This window comes from Garra rufa, chromosome 5 (genome assembly GCF_049309525.1).
Source record: "Garra rufa chromosome 5, GarRuf1.0, whole genome shotgun sequence".
Taxonomy (NCBI): Eukaryota; Metazoa; Chordata; class Actinopteri; order Cypriniformes; family Cyprinidae; genus Garra; species Garra rufa.
The window spans coordinates 31196286-31214770 of record NC_133365.1 but is presented as its reverse complement, the minus strand read 5'-3'; the positions used below and the strand labels follow the sequence as shown (position 1 = coordinate 31214770).

General features: G+C 35.1%; 1 protein-coding gene across 1 annotated transcript in view; it reads right to left on the bottom strand.

The window, feature by feature from the left end:
* Positions 1 to 1947: 1947 nt before the first annotated feature.
* LOC141334822 (uncharacterized) overlaps positions 1948 to 18485 on the bottom strand; it is a 78837-nt gene continuing 62299 nt past the window's right edge. The window contains 1 exon segment of the mRNA XM_073840048.1: positions 1948 to 2064. Within this exon segment, the coding sequence (XP_073696149.1) occupies positions 1948 to 2064 (117 nt within the window).

The following is an 18485-nucleotide window of genomic DNA, read 5'->3' as shown; positions in this document are numbered from 1 at the left end:
CAAATCCGGATAGTATCTTGATATCTTTAGGCGCATTACACTAGGAATCTGTAAAAAAAATCACCTTAGTTCAAGAGAAGCGGCCATGGGAAATGCACATGAACTGATCATCACCGCTTTAAAACTAGCTTCAGCACAAAATAAACATGAATGAACATCAGAAGGTAAGTTAAAAGAAATACTACAATTTACCAAAATCCATATCCTGTCCTATAATCGCTCAATGAGTGTTTAAACTGTAGACATTATTATAACAGCTTGTAAACAATGTCACATAACATCACATTTACTTTAGAAAAAAAATATTCAAAAATTTGCAGAATAGAAAGAAAAGCCAAGAACTGCAACAATGGTATAATAAGATTCAAGTTCTTTCAAAATTAAGGCTAAAGTTATTCTAATAGCAATATCATATATTTTGAAAATAATGTACACTACAATTCAAAAGTTTGGGGCCAGAAAGAGTCTTCTGTGTTCACCAAGGCTGCATTCATTTGATGAAAAATTAAGTAAAAACTGTAATAATGTGAATTCAATTTCCATACTCTATGTACAGTTAAAATGAAAAGTTTACATTCTCCTTGCAGAATCTACATAATGTTAATTATTTTGCCAAAATAAGAGGCATCATACAGAATAAGATATTTCACATAAAAGACGTTTACATAGAGTCCACAAGAGAAAATAATAGTTTAATTTATGAAAAAATTAGCCCGTTCAAAAGTTTCTTAATACAGTGTTTTTACCTAAATGATCCAAAGCTTTATTGTTTTTTTTTTATTGTTTAGTGACAGTTGTTCATGAGTCCCTTGTTTGTCCTGAACAAACATGCAAAAAGGATTTTTTTTCAGAAAAATCCTTTGGGTCCCACAATTTCTGTGGTTTTTCAGCATTTTTGTGTATTTGAACCCTTTCCAACAATGACTGTATGATTTTGAGAACAATCTTTTCACACTGAGGACAACTGATGGACTCATATTTAACTATTACAGAAGTTTCAAACACTCACTGATGCTCCAGAAGGAAAAATTGCATAGAGAGCCAGGGGTGTAAACTTTTGAACGAAATGAAAAATGAAATTTACACTGATCTACAAATTCAAAAAGTTTTTATCTCTCATCTCTTAATGCATTGTTTCTCCTTCTGGAGCATCAGTGAGCATTTGAACCTTCTGTAACAGTCCCTCAGTTGTACTCAGCATGAGAAGATGGATTTCATAATCGTACAGTCATAGCTGTAAAGGGCTCAAATACACATAAATGCTGACAAACCACAGAATTTGTGGCACCTTAAGGATTTTTCTGAAGAACAGTGGGACTAATGAACAACTATCACCAAACAAAAAAAAAAGAAAAAAAGCTGTGAATCATTCAGGTAACAACACAGTATTAAGAACCAAGAGCATGTAAACTTTTGAACAGGGTAATTTTTATAAATTCAACTATTATTTTCTCTTCTGGATTCTCTTCTGGATTTTATGTAAAATATCTAATTCAGGTCAGTACTAAATAAAACAATATCATGCATTTTGTATGATCCCTCTTACTTTGGTAAAATAATAAAGATTTTGCAGATTCCGCAAGGTGTATGTAAACGTAGAATTCAACTGTACTATTCCTGTGATAGCAAAGCTGAATTTTCAGTGTCGCTCGATCCTTCAGAAATAACTCTAATATGCTGACTTAATGCTCACGAAACATTTCAACGATGAAAACAGTTGTGCTACATTTTTTGTTGAAAACATTGGGTGACGAATAGTGGGTTCAAAAGAACAGCATTTATTTGAAATAGCAATCACTGCCACAGTCTTGCTGAAGTATTAATTTCTTTTACTGACCCCAAACTTTTGAACAGTAGTGTCAGTCATTTTGTATAAAAGCATCTGTTGAATGCATAAAATGTAATCCAGTCACCGGAAACATATTAATACCAGGTGCAAAAGGGGGTCTAAGTGGAGGAGGGTACCTGAACAATCAAAGGCTTCAGAGCCACAGTAAAAATTTCAGGAGCGGTGCGGGGTAAAACGTTGGGTGCTGGGTTGAGCTCTGACTGACAGAAGCAGTTCTGGAAACAGACGCGTGGAGAAGGGGATGAGAGAGTTTGGCCAGTGGGAAGAGAAAGAGTGTGTGACAGGAGAGAAATGAAGGCAGTTAACATTCCACAGGTAAAGTCACCTCCTGAATAAACCCAGAGAGTCTGTACTGCCATAACTCTCACATGAGAGAAAAAAAAATCACAAAGTACTCAAGACGGGTGTTTTGCAAGTGAAATGAGAATGTCTTATCTACTCTCTCTTTCTGAGGATCTAGTTATTAATTTTCATTCATACCTTCCCCATTCAGACTGTGATTGACCGTACATATTGTCACGGCTGTGATGGTGTTGCATTAAGCCGCAGAGACTGTTGTTCTTTCTCCCCGGCTTCCTGTCTGTCTCTTTTGTTTTATTCTGGTACGACAGACAAAGATTACCCTAATCTTTGCCAGTTGTACCAGAATAAAACAAAAGATTAACTGTTAGGCAACAGTAAGGGCATGGAACCTATCCGAAGACATGTAGTGGTGCAAAGAAAAGGAGCACTGCGGAGTGATTCATTTTTGCGGCATGGCTGCTACCAATCACTCTAGCATTCCCAAACAGTCCGGTTCCAGGGAATGGCCGGTGTGGGGCCTCTAGTGCAGTGACCCCTGGTAATCCCTCTGCTCTCCAGGCCCACTTCCTTCCCTTCAGCTGCAGCCTCACTCCCTGCCCTGTCTCAGGCTATTAATAGAATAACAATGATCCGTGAATACATTCCTGCATGGAGTGCCCTGCAATGGTCGACAAACTGGCTTGCATTTTAGAAGTATTCATAAGCAGATGCTGAAAGCACTGGTGTACATGTCACTCAAATTCGACACAGACTTGCATGTGCACATCCTGGTAATACTGATGAATGAACAGCAAAAACAAAATCAAAACAAAAGCATGCACATTCCTGGAAAACCCAAAAATGTATCATGAAAATGAAAACTGTCTGATGTCTGAGTCTGCACGATCAAAATGTCTGTTAATAAACTTTTGTATTTTTGGAGCCTGGGTATGCAGACATTTTTCTATTTCCAAAATGATATATTTATATATTTATTTGTGAGCCTGGACCACAAAACCAGTCTTAAGTAGCACAGGTATATTTGTAGCAATAGCCAAAAATACATTGTATAGGTCAAAATTATAGATTTTTATGCCAAAAATCATTACGATATTAAGTAAAGATCATGTTCCATGAAGATATTTAGTACATTTCCTACTGTAAATATATCAAAACTTAATTTTTGATTAGTAATATGCATTGCAAAGAACTTCATTTGGACAATTTTTTCTCTCTCTCTCTCTCTCTCTTTTTTTTTTTGCACCCTCAAGATTCCAGATTTTCAAATAGTTGTATCTTGACCAGTTATTATCCTATCTTAACAAACCATACATCTATGGAAAGCTTATTTATTTTTGATGTATAAATCTAAAATGACCTATATGGTGTAGGGTCACATTTTAGAATCTGCCAAAGATACATTCATTTTAAGTGTTAAATGACAGAATAGATAATCTTAATAATAAAAACAGAAGAAATGAACATAAACAACTATATATCCAACACAAATTTATATGAATATTTTAAAATTGGTATGCCTAATATGTTAAATATGCTCTAAATTCCTATTAGTGAGAATATTTAAAATATCAGGATAGGTTAGAAAATAATAATCAGGCCCTGATATAAAATCAAATAATAAAATAAACAAACTTCATATTAGATTTCTATCATAAATTGATTTTCAAATCCATTTTTTAAATTCTATTTTAAAATGTATTTATTTGCCAAAACTGTGGAATGTCTTTAATCATCTAATAATAAAATAAACAAACTTTATATTAGATTTCTATCATAAATTGATTTTCAAATCCACTTTTTAAATTCTAATTTAAAATTGACTTATCTGCCAAAACTATGCAATGTCTTGAAAAATCTATTCTTAGCAATTAATTTGGTAACACTTTACAATAAGGTTCATTAGCTAACATTAGTCAACTAATTTAGTTAACATGAACAATGATTCTACAGCATTTATTATTACTCTTAATTAATATTAATTTATGTATTATTAAAATCACAAGTTGTACTTGTTAACATTAGTTAATGCACTGTGAACTAACATGAAAAAAATAATGAACACCTGTATTTTTTATTACCTAACGTTTACAAAGATTTAACACTGTAATAAATATATTGTTCACTGTTCATTCATGTTAGTTAATACATTACCTAAAGTTAACAAATGGCACCTTATTGTAAACTAATTCATTAATTCTAATTAAATCATTTCTAATATATTTTTTTAAATTAATAAATTGATCTCACTGATTGTAAATTGCACAGGTGCTAGTAGATATAGTCCTATACTGTGCAGAGACAAGATTAGAAACATCAGTTATAGTTTAAGGTAAACCCTTTATCAGATACAAAACTTTCAAAAATCTGCTATCAGAATAAGAATGATAACTTTTACAGTAACAAAACAAAAGAAAGTCGCTGATGAAACACCGAGTCCAGCATGGCTCTACAACCCCAGAATGTTAAAGCACATAAACCCTAGTTTCCGGTAAGTTCTTGTAAGTTTTCACCTGTCCACATAGGCACGCACACACTCACACTGTCAGCGATGCACAAACAGCGGCGGGAGAATGAAAAAGAAATCCCTTACCTCAATCTCTCCAACAGTGCAGAAACACCTCACACCATCACTTCATCAGCACATGAAGAACCAAGAGTTACACGTCCCACTGTCCAGTAACAGTCCAGCTACATCCAAACTTTCTCTTTTTCCTGTATCTTCATTCACACACTCTGTTTCTAGCGGGAATAGCAGCTATGTGTGTCAGTGAGAGCGAGTGTATGCTAGCGCTAGACTCCGGCAGGGGCATTCACTGCAAACAGAGTTCAGACCCTCCCCTTTACACAAGATCTAAGCCATGCGAGCAAAGAGAGAGGGAGAGAGCAAGAGAGAGAGAATGTGTGTAGGTATGTTATGTGTGAAAGAGAGAGCAAGAGGAAAAGTATTGTCTTTCCTTCATGGAGAACAATAATAGAAGCTCAACTTAATATATAAACAAACAGGACATGCACACATTTCCAGAAAAACAACTTTTCCAGGTCATTTTGTCATTAGGTGTGACTATTTAATTTATGTGTGTTTAAAAGAAAGAGAACCACTCGTGTTTCCCTTTCCCACTGCTCTTCTCCCACACACACATATATGCACACGCGGCTGTGTAAGGGAATGCCGTTGTTCATTGACGCCCTCGGGGTAGAGGGAGGGTGGGGTCAAGAGCAGGGAAAGCTAAATTCCAGACGGATACTGGACCAATCAGACGTCAGGCTGTGGTCGGGAAGGCAAAGACATCAGGATTGGGTTCTACTACAGCCGAGAAGCAGCACTCTACACAAAGAACAGAACAGAAGCCAACCTCTCATTAAAAAATCATTACACACTCACACAACTTAGAAGAAACAAATGTGTGGAGGACTCTGCACAACTAAGTCCAAGCTGGGATGTCACTAGAGATTCATGGACAGGAGAGCTAAGACTCTTTTAGTGGGGCATCCCCGAACAAACTTTTTTTAAAGCCCTCAAAATATTTTTTTCCTATGATGTATTTTTAATCCAGAAGTTGTGTTAGACTTTAACGTTGTCTGTTATTTTGACGGACAGGGTCGTAAAAATTCTGTCATAATCTATTATTACCTGTCATTTATTTTAATTCTAATAACATTTACAATTATAATTACATTTAATTTAATATTCTCATTTTTATGAACCAATATCGCTTCTTAAATCCCAATGGATTTAAGATGGTCTATGCTGTTTTCAGTCGATGAATGAACAGTATCCCTGCCACTCCAAAGTCTTCATTTTGTTTTTCTTCAGCCATTCAGAGGTGAATTTGTTGGTATGTTTTGGATCATTGTCCTGCTGCAGAACCCAAGTTCGCTTCAGCTTGAGGTCACAAACAGATGGCTGGACATTGTCCTTCAGGATTTTTTGGTAGACAGCAGAATTCATGGTTCCATTTATCACAGCAAGTCTTCCAGGTCCAACTCCCATTCAACTAATCACAGTAGATCTGTGCTTTCTCTTACTTTTGAGGAAACAAAGTGTCAGATTTCAAATTCTGTTCAGTTCATTAGCAAATTCAAGCAATGAATACTGTTGTGGCGTGATAGATCGCTGTCTTAAATGGATAGTTCACCCAAAAATGAAAATTTTATGTTTATCTGCTTACCCCCAGGGCATCCAAGATTTTTAATTCAAACCGTTGCAGTCTGTTAGTCCAATAATGGCAGTGAATGGGCACCAAACCTTTGAAAGTAAAAAAAAAAAAAAAAAAAATGCATAGACAAATCCAAATTACACCCTGCAGCTTGTGACAATACACTGATGTCCTAAGACTCAAAACGATTGTTTTTAGCAAGAAACTGAACAGTATATACAGTGGTGTGAAAAAGCGTTGGCCCCCTTCTTGATTTTTTTGCATGTTTGTCACGCTTTAATGTTTCAGGTCATCAAACAAATTTAAATATTAATCAAAGATAACACAAGTAAACACAACATGCAGTTTTTGAATGAAGTTTTTTATAATGAAGGGAAAACAAATTCCAAACCCACATGGCCCTGTGTGAAAAAGTGTTTGCCCCCTAAACTTAATAACTGGTTGGGCCACCCTTAGCAGCAACAACTGCAATCAAGCGTTTGTGAGAACTAGCAAATAAGCAATAAGGTACGAGAGGCCGTGCTGTATCATGAATAAATCACGGCTGAAGGGCGTTGTTAAGGGAGTGCCTGCAACCCCTTCAGCCGTGATTTATTCATGATACAGCACGGCCTCAAGTACCTTATTGCTTTTATAAGACGGTTACCACACAATAAAAATATTAAAATCAAAAATATATATTAATTTATATATATTAAGTTGTACGTTTTCATAAAGTCATAAAATCATTAACTGCCTTCCGCTGTAAAAAGTAGTCCCTAACTGCTGCAGCTGTGTTTACGTTGCTAAGGGTGGTTGCTAAGGGGGTTCAATGATACACAAAACTGTTGAGTGAAGCGGTCATAGCAGTGCCGTATCATGAATACGACACAGCTGCTGACCAATCAGAATTGAGGAATGGAACTAACCGTTTTATAATGAGTGTTACAGCGCAGTGCAGGGATTTTGTCCCACTCATCTTGGTAGAATTGTTGTAATTGTTGTCCCACATTGGAGGGTTTTCAAACATGTTTCCAAGTTCGCTTCAGCTTGAGGTCACAAACAGATGGCTGGACATTGTCCTTCAGGATTTTTTGGTAGACAGCAGAATACATGGTTCCATTTATCACAGCAAGTCTTCCAGGTCCAGAAGCAGCAAAACAGCCCCTGACCATCACACTACCACCACCAAATTTTACTGTTGGTATGATGTTCTTTTTCTGAAATGCTGTGTTACTTTTACGCCAGATATAATGAGACACACGCCTTACAAAAAGTTCAACGTTTGTCTCGTCAGTCCACAGAGTATTTTCCCAAAAGTCTTGGGGATCATAAAGATGTGTTCTGGCAAAACTGAGACAAGCCTTTATGTTCTTTTTGCTCAGCAGTGGTTTTCGTCTTAGAACTCTGCCATGCAGGCCATTTTGTCTCTTTCCTATGGTTGAGTCATGAACACTGACCTTAACTGAGGCAAGAGAGGACTGCAGTTTTTTAGATGTTGTTGTGGGTTCTTTTGTGACTTCTTGGATGAATCACCGCTGCACTCTTGGGGTATTTTGTTCATCTGGCCACTCCTGGGAAGGTTCACAAGCACTTTTTCAAACACTTTTTCACACAGGGCCATAGGGTTGTGGCTTTTATTTTCCCTTCCTAAAAAAAAACCCTTGATTTAAAAACTGCATGTTGTGCTTGTGTTATCTTTGATTAATATTTAAATTTAGACAAAACAAAAAAGATCAAGAATGCTGCACTGGTCTCTCCGTGTAATCAGCAGTTCTCTTTGAATATTTAGAGGTAAATATCAAACTAAGAAGATGAAGTACTCCAAGGCACTCATGAAGTAAAAAGCCTTTAATTCAATGGGCTAAATCTTTTTAAAAAGTTAAAAGAGTAGATCTACGCGTTTCAGCCCAATCAGCTGTCTTCAGGAGACGTATCCTGAAGAAGGCTGACTGAGTCGAAACGCATAGAGCGCGTAAACATGTAACGTGCCGGATGCTGAGCACGCGCTCTGGACGGTTGGACATTGCTGTATATCAGAGGTAAAAAATTATATAGCATATAAACATCAAACTAAAATTTTTGGATGAACTATCCCTTTAAACTGGGTTTTGCCTGTGAATAATCGATAATTGTTTTTGTTCTGGAGCCGTGTTCTGCTGCCACACTGAAGTGTATTTGCCACCAACTGGACAATTACAGGTAAGTTACAATAGATCAGCCTCAGTTTATTCCGTCAAAGTGATAGACAGCCTTCAGATTTTTCTGTCACTGATAAAAAAAAAATTCTGTCAATGATGGACAATTTTCGGTTAATGCGACCTCTGTTTTAATCTAACAATGGGTGTGAAATCTATCGAAATAAGATTTTTGGACAAGGTCAAAAAGTCTACTTGTCTCATAGTTTGTGTTAGACACTAAGATAATGTAACTGACTTAAATTATATGCAAATAATTAAATTAAAGCCCATTCTTGTTTCGTTCGGATTTAAGTTTTAGTTACAGAAAGAGAGAGAGAGAGAAGTCAGGGCAGTGAGAGGACATGCAGGTCCTATTGTACCATTAGAAACAAATTTAAGTTTTACCCTTTTGTAGGGCTCTACTGTATTATTTTCATGATGTAAAAAATACAGATGGGACTGTGGAGTCCAGTCATAAACATTTCATTTACAGCATAGCATGCAATGTCATTTGCATTTGGCAAATTTTGCATGAAGAAATCAAAAGTAGTGCTGTATAATTAATGAAATGCGATATGGACCAGTGTCTCTGAATATTAAACTGCAAAAGACTCATGGTGATTTCAGTGACTGCTGTCTCACTATATGAAGACAGTCCAAATCAGCTTCATCACCAGAGCTGCTCTAAGAGTCATTTTACCATTTCATTTGATAAAACTATACACATAGGAACCTCAAGGTTTTTATTACAAACCACCAAAATGAAAGTTTGGTTGAACTTTAGACATATATTACACTTCTTATATACAATGTATTTAATTGTATTTAATAAGAGTATTACAATTTTCTATAAAAAAATTACTTATTAAGGAACACAATTTTATCCATGTTTTAATTAAAACAGTAAACCTCTATTGTGCAGTACATTTATGCCAAAAAAACCCCAAAAGGAACTGTTAAATTTTCATTTGATTGTATTTTTAAAAAATAATTAAAAAGACCTGTATAGCTTAATATAACGTAAATGATGTCTTTTACTGAAATATATAGTAGAAAACCCATTACAGATTTACATTATTTAAAAAAATCCACATTGTTATTTACATATTGTGGACTATGGGGGTGCCACTATTTTGATTACGTAGAATGGTTGTACTCAGTGAGGTACTGGCACTGAGCTACACTATTTCTACCCCAATACAACTCAAAATACACCAGTGCTTCCCCTACCATTATTTTAATGGTAGGGGAAGTGGTCTGTCACTTAATTTAAATCGCGATATGGACTAGTGTCTGTGAAAACTGAAACACAAAAAGATATGAATCCTGCATGTTCCGTTTGCCTCTCTGTATGTATGAATGGCGGAGATGCGTTTTTTTTTTTTTTTACTACACGCATACTGAAGCACGCGTGACGCTCCCGGTAATTTTTGGCATTTGCATCTCACATGAACAGATAAACTCAATCTCCAAAGCTGCTGTGAGTGTCACTTCTTGTCAATTTTACCGTTTCATTTGAGAAAACTAGCATCATATCATATTGTATACACACAGAAACTTCACGGCAACCTGTCAAAATAAAACTACGGTTTAGCATGTAACAGAACAATATTAGTCTTGTATTACATTTGTACAGTATAATGTAGGTGTTTATATATTCCTATTTAAATAATTTACATAAAACAATATATGTGATAAAAAAAATATTACAACAAGATTAACCACTTAACTGTACAAAAAAAAATTACTACAATTATTATTAAAACGTTTTTAACTGAATATAATTTTTCATATTTTATCAGTAAACCTCTGTTTGTTGGCCAAAAAATAAAAGGGTTTATTTTTCATTTGATTAAAAATAAATAAATGTTTATGCTTTCATTTGATTATCAGAAATAGAGAGTTTTGGACTTATTTGTTCACTGAAATAAAAAAAAACAAAGTAGGCTTATAACATATAATTTATAACACATAATTTCGGAAAAATATTAATGTTACAATTTTACCAATTCAGCTGTTTTTTTTTATTATTATTTTATTATTATTAACATTTGAAGCAATAAAATATAATTTGGAAAACATAAATCTGATTAGGGCCATACTTTTGTTTGTTGCTCAAAATTAACCCAATAATTTAGACACATGGAAAATCTAAAATGGTATCTTCCACAATGAGGCATAACTAAATTCTATTAAAGAGGTCACACAAGTTCATATGATTCTTTAGGGTCTTAATGGAAAGTCTATAATATACTTTGGTTAAGTAGTTTAAAAAAAACACCCTTTTACCTTGTCAAAATCAGCTCTGCAAAAACTCAATTAATTTTATTGCATGGTTTCTTTAAATGCAAATGAGCTCTGCTCGCCCCGCCCCTATCTGATGTGGGATTATGAGCCGTAATGTTTACTTTTGCCGTGTTTAGCCGTGTTCAGCAGCAAAACTTGCCAAAAAGCACATTATTAAGAAAGGCCATTATTAAGAAAGTTCAAACAACATGTAAAAGCTAGTTTGGCATCCAATGACCCCTTTAACTATCTAAATAAATAACATTAAAAATAGAGGAATATATTAGGACTAAATAAAATTTGCTAAAAAGATTTTAAACAAATACTACAACCAAAATAGTTGGTCCCTGCTTCTCTATTTTGATTCTAATTAGAGCAGCATGAGAAAATATAAGTGCATGATGTTAATCATCTGTCTCATTTATAGCCTGGAACAGATAGCAAAACAATAAATATTATGTTAATTAGATCACAATATTATCACCACATAACTTGTTGAATTTAAAAGACACTGTTAACACTAAAGCTCCCATATAGGCCTATTGAGTCCGAGTAGATTTTGATTACAAATAAAAGTTCAGAAACTGAAAAATACAATCAGTCATCTATGATTGTGCCTTCACATCAGGGTCAAGATCAATCTCGTCTAAGTTTATGACCAAACGACTAGGTATTACCCTTTGCTTTTGGGGCAGTCAAGTCTTGGGTTCAAGTTTCGGTACCGGCAGGTAGTCTCGGTGGGAGGAGCTCTCTTCCACCTTCAATACCACGACTGAGGTGAGATCCTTGTGCACCAAAAAGTGTGCACCAAACTCCCAACTTCCCCCCGTGTAATGTTTTGCATTGAGTTACGTTTGTCAGGAATGCTTGGGGGCAGCCGTGGCCTAACCCAAAGGTTGCAGGTTCGAGTCTCAGGTCCGGCAGGGATTGTAGGTGGGGAGAGTGAATAACCAGCACTCTCTCAACCCTCAATACCACGACTGAGGTGAGTCCCTTGAGCAAGGCACCGTACCCCCAACTGCTCCCCGGGCACCGCAGCAATGGCTGCCCACTGCTCCGGGTGTGTGTTCACTACTGTGTGTGTGCACTTGGATGGGTTAAATGCAGAGCACAAATTCAATACCACCATACTTGGCCTCACTTCACCTCCTTTCCTTTCCTTCCTAAGTGGGCTAACAACTTTCACACCAGCAATAATAATCACCTCTTTTCTTTTCTCTTCTTGTTTCAGTTTTTTTATGTTTTGATATTACATGCTGAGTAAACACTGTATAAACCTCTAACGTTGCTTCTAATGACACTGAGGTAATGGAACCGAAACTAATGAACATCTAATGACTGGCAACTGCAATCATTGAGTTAACACTAACCTGATATGGTGGGAGACCTTTTAAAACAGACCTTTATAGGAATACAGTCACTAAACAATCAGTTACTTTGATAGGATGAAAGCTATTTCTAGATTGAAGTGCCACATTTAGACCAAGTGCTAATTAAGCTGCTTACAGTTCAGAAACGCAATTAAAAATTGTCAACACTGTTTATTGAAATCTGCTAAAAATCACCCTCTTCTTTTAGAAATAAAAAAGTTATTTTAGCATGCATAATATGCGTTTAATAAGGAATTCTAAATAGGTATTTGTATTATTGTATTTGATATTATAAACTACCAGTCAAGTCTTTTTTGCTCACAAAGCCTGCATTTATTTGATCCAAAATACAAAAGCAGTAATATTATATATTATTAGTTATATTATATAGTAATATTACTATAAGCAATAAATATGTTTACTATTTAAAATAACTGCTTTCTATTTGAATATATTTTAAAATGTAATTTATTCCTGTGATCAAAGCTAAATTTTTAGCATCATTACCCCAGTCTTCAGTGTTACACGATCTTACAGAAATCCCTGTAGGATCCTTGTTCTTAGATTTTTTAGGATTCTCTGATGAATAGAAACACCATTCAAAAGACTGGAGTCAGTATAATTTTTTATTTTTATTTATAATACATATTTATAATACTATTTCTGATAAATGCTGTTCTTTTGAACTTTCCATTGAAAGAAACCTGAAAAAAATCTGTTTTTAACATAATAATAATAATAATAATAATACATGTTTTTTGAGCAGCAAATTAGAATATTAGAATGATTTCTGAAGGATCATGTGAATGATCCTAAAAAATCAGCTTTGAAATCACAATAAAATAAAATAAAATAAAATAATATAAAAAATCTTGCTGTCCAAAAACTTTTGACTGGTAGTGTATATTTGTATTGTTTTATATCGTAAATAATTAGAAAGTATAAACATAATATAATTTTTTTTATCATTTGTTTTTGAAGAATAAGAAAAATAAATGTTTCCTTTCATAGTTTTAAAACATCACATAGAAGGGGTGTAAGGTTACACATCCCTTCCTTCATAACAGTTATGACAAAACAAAGTGTTTAATAAAACTGGAAAAAAATAAGTAATTTTATGTTTAGTTTTTCCACTCTGCTGTACCAAAACTGTACAAAACCATCACATCTATGTTTTACATCACATAGATGACATACAAAAATAAGAAACACTGCATCGTTACTTTAGCTAAAATCTCACACAAGAGCCAAAAGGTAGGTTTTGGAGAAAACGTTCACAGCATTGAGAAAGAATGTCAACAGCTGTCAACACAGAGACAAAGCACTCCCTGTGAATGACCCATGGGAGGTCCAGGATGAGCCTGTGTGAGAAAGGCCAGTGGTCCTCATGAGTGCCTATTCTGAAAGCTGAAAAATGACAGAGCACCTGACCTCCCGTCTGGAAGTGAACAAGTGCAACATTCCAGAGTCTGAAAAGGCTGCCTCACTTTACCACCTGAGAGACACAAAAGCCTTCATGAGAGAAGGTGGTCTGGCTTAAAACTCCCTCAAAATAGCTCTCACATTCTCCAACAAGGCTCATGATACATGCTTGACAATGTTGTTGCTTAAAAAAAAAGCAGAATGGCATTTCACACTGAATCCATGAAAGGATTTTTTAGCAGACTTCAGTTCTGAACCTCTGTAACTCTCAGCTCTCAGCTCTGCATTTTCATCAACCAAACAAAAAAGCAACAATCCAGATGAAAGATGGATTAGACTCTGTGCGCTTCCTGTTACCAAAAGTGATTAGCTCCTCATCTGGGAAGCGCTTAGCAGTTATACATGTTCTTTTCACCAGCATCCAAATCAACACTTGCTCTTTCAACAGCGCTTAGACTGCTCAACAAAAGTGGCTTCTCAGGCCTTTTGTTCTCAACATGTACAACAGATTGGAATTTGCAAAGTCCCTTGCAGTGATGCTATTTCTAAACACATGTACACAAAGCTACAGAGCTCAACGTGTAAAACCCTATTTTAATGGGACTAGTTATTCTGGAGGAGGTTAGGTAAATTTGTGTTTCATAATATACTTTGTCTTTTAATCACTGGAATTGAACACTTTGTTTCTGCACACAACCTCAGAAAAATTACAGAGCACTTTATGGACTATTTTTTCACCAGCTCTGGGTTCTTCTGAGAAATTTTTATCCCATGTGGATGGGAAAGCCTGTGATCGCAGTACCCCCCCCCCCCCCCCCCCCCACAAAACACACTTAACCTAATTTATTTCAACCTTTGATCATATACTGCAACTAAAGCTAGTCTAGTATTCAAAAGTTTGGTGCTTATTATTATTACTATTATTATTATTTTTGAAAGAAATCTCTTATGCTCACCAAGGCTGTGTTTATTTGATAAAGAAAACAGTAATATTGTGAAATATTACTACAATTCAAAATAATATATTTTTTAAATTTATATTTAAAATATAATTTATTGCTGTTTTGCCAAAGCTGAATTTTCAGCAACCATTACTCCAGTTTTTAGTGTTACATTTCCTACAGAGATCATTCTAATATGTTGTTTTAGTCTGCAAAAAACTATCACTATCAAAAAATAAAATAAAATAAACATTTCAGGGAAATCGTAGGACATTCTTTACTGCCACTTGTAATCTATTTAATGCATCCTTGCTAAAGTATTAACTCCTTTAATTAAAAAAGTCTTTAAGTCAATGAGGTCCAAAACAACATTTTTGTTGATATTCTGTAAATGCTCCAGCTTGTCACTTTAATAAGATTCAGGCCATAAGGTTTTGGATTTAGTTCTAGTTACCACTTTACCAGAGATTTAAGTGAAAGAAAACAATATGAATTATTTTTTAGTTGTTGTTCCCCAATATTTTCTTCTCAATGTTACTTTATACAAGGCAGGAAACATCCAACGGCCACATCTCCTATAAACTCTCAGTCTCTCTTCTCTTTCACACAGAGAAACACACTCACGCAGCAGGGCTCCTATCACCAACAAACAAACTGAAACTCTACATAAGTGCTCAGATCAGAGCGCGTCTTCAGAAAACAGACTAGCTCTACAAGCTCTGTGCCGAAACCCTCGAGACGTTTAAAAGCCTGTGACTGACACAATCCTCTATTGTTCTGTAACTAAATTTCTCTGCGACAAACTTGTCTGTTCGAATTCACTTCAATGATATATTACTGCTTCCACCACTCATTTTTAAGTTCTTTCATTTCTAACAAACTAGGAAACTCTGACTCATGCCAACTTTCACAATCAATAGAATATAAATGAAGGTCATTCATTTAATAACATCAACAACAATGATGCAATATAAAAATACTGACTATATAAGTATAGAATATGACATATGAAAGGTTTATTATAATACCTTTCTCTGCAAAAAGAACACCCCCCCCTCCAAAAAAACAAAAGGAAGGTTGCAAAGATGCTAGAGAATGTGAAGAAACCAATATGATTATGCCATAAGAGTGTGCAATATATATCGTCTACAACAATATTGGAATTGTTGTTTAAACGTATATATATATATATATATATATATTAGGGCTGCACGATTAATCGTTTTTAAACCGAAATCGCGATTTGAAAGGGTGCGATTTTCAAATCGCAAGAGCTGCGATTATTTCGATTTATTATCAAATGTGGTAACAAGCATTTAAGTCGTTTCTGACAGGTCGCTTCATGTGCACATTACGTCTTCATGCTTATATTACGTTTGATGCAGAGTTTAACCAATAGGGGGCATTTTAACACTGCATGTAGAGACATGCACAGGACGTATTTTTCAGTCCCGCGTCCGCAGAAATATGTTTATCTCGTTCAGTTCCCGCCTCGACATTCATGTTTTGTCCCGCTCCTGCCCGCATAAAAGTAACCTATATAGTTTTTCTCAGTACATCAATTGAATTTACATGAAACAGTTTTGTAACATCTCGTAATTTCACAAAACCCCAGCATAAACGCTCCTGATAAAATATTTGTTATATAGGCTAAGCATCAACATTCACAAACCACTGTTATTCTTAACAGAAGAGCAAGCATGAGCTACTGTGTGTATCCATAGCAGAATGAAAGTAGACAAAGCTAAAGTTGACATCTCAGTTCAAATGCGATCTCATAAAGCTCTAACACAATGAATATTATGCACAATGAATCTTTCACAATGTCTACAATTCGTGTGTTTTAATTGGCGAGCACGCAATATTCAGCACTGTGCAAGAATGTTTGAGCAGTGAGTGGATTCTAACCTCTGATGACTGCCTATCCTTGTGCTTACTAGCTGTAAGTTATATACTAGTTGTGCTTGCTGCTTTTGTGCAATAGATTAATAACAATATTTGCTTTTTAGATAGCCTATTTCTATTTTGCGGGGGTCCCGCGAATCATTTTATTTTCCCACGTCCCGAACAGCCGCACTCGCCCATCAAGTTTTGTCCCGCGCCGCAGTCGGTTGCCTCGGGTCCCGCTATACTCCAGTAGGAGTGCAGGTCTCTACTGCAGGTACTGAGCAAATAACGTTAACGCCATTTGGAAAAGATGAGCGGGAGCAGCGGCTCAACTTCCCAACAAAGTGTCTCTTAATGTAGGTTATCATTAGTGTTTTACTGATGTAAAATTGTTCACAGTGTGTTTGGATTCCTAAAAGTTTAAGATTTTAATAATATTTTATTATAAAATTATATATATATATATATATATATATATATATATATATATTATAAAAGATTTTAATAATATTTTATTATAGCATTTTAATTGTTAATTTTATTTAAGATTCTGTAGTTATTTTCTTAATATGTCATGATAACTGACAACTTTATTTTAAAAAAGGCAACAATGTTGGTTTTAAAATAGGTTTAAAGAGGTTTTAAATAAACAGTAGAACAGTGTAGCATACTTTGTGATTATGCTTGGTCTTTCTTTGGTGCTGTTAAAACCACCATATCAAACCTGTAGCTCTTTTATGAAATAGTAGTAAATCGCATTTTAAATCGCAAATCGCAATTTTGATCAGAAAAATCGCAATTAGATTTTTTCTCCAAATCGTGCAGCCCTAATATATATATATATATATATATATATTAGTGGTGGGCAGTTATCGGCGTTAACGTGCTGCGTTAACGTGAGACTCATATCGCACGATAAAAAAAATATCGCCGTTAATCTATTCTCAAAGTTGGGTTGGGAGCTGGGTCTAAACTACGCAAGATATGATGACTTTCACCTTGATATTTTAGCACGGATGACGTATATCTAGTTGAATTGCACTGTAGGGGGCGAGAACGAGTCTTCAACTTCTGTGAAATGACCACATCAAATGAGACGCGCAGACATGGATGCAGTTATGAAGCCGCTTCAGGGCAGGTTCGTGCGTTGCTAGACCCTTTTTACTGGGGCACGTGCCCCAGTGAAAATCTGCTGTGGCCCAGTAAAATCTCAAATTTGAGTTAGAATTTACTTTGATAATCCCGAAATAAAGACATTAAACTATATGCAACAACTGAATTGACGCTTCTAAAAGCAACACAGTTTATTGGAAGACTATGCACGCAGATAGGCTATCCATACCCGCGCGCCTGTGTATTTTACGGGAACGCGCACGTCGTGCAGCCTTTTGCGCAGAAGTACTTGGTTACACAAGTTTGTATAGTTAATTGTGTTGTAAATGCAATTGTCAAGCAGTTTGTAATGCATTTTGGAAACAGGAGATGAGCGCCTGATCTAATGCGCCACCTGGCTTGAGAAACCCGTTCTCAAAGACTTACTTTTAGTCATTATTTGGGTAGCACACATATTCTGAATGCCTTCAGCAGAATTTAAATTAGCCATTTTAATCTAGATTAATCTAGATTAATTTCAAGATTTAATCTAGATTAATCTAGATTAAAAAAATTAATCTATGCCCACCCCTAATATATATATTATTTAAGTATATATATATATATTAGGGCCGGGACTCGATTAAAAAAATTAATCTAATTAATTAGAGGCTTTGTAATTAATTAATCGAAATTAATCGCATTTTAATCGCATATAAATATTTGACCTGAGAACAGTGAGAAGTAAGTTTTTTCATATGGATTTTTAGTATACCATTGAATAATGACTGAATACATAAACTTAAGCAACAAAATATTGTTTATTTTTGTTCAACCAAGTCCAACAGACCAGTGCAATATTGCCATTAACTGTAGCAATAGGATACAGTGTTTCCCATAATGAAAACATTTATTTCAGTGAACAAATAAATCCAAAACTCTCTATTTTAAAATTTTGAACAATAGGGCTTTACAATCTTTTGCTATTTTTTTTTTAATATAAATTCTTGTGTTTTAAT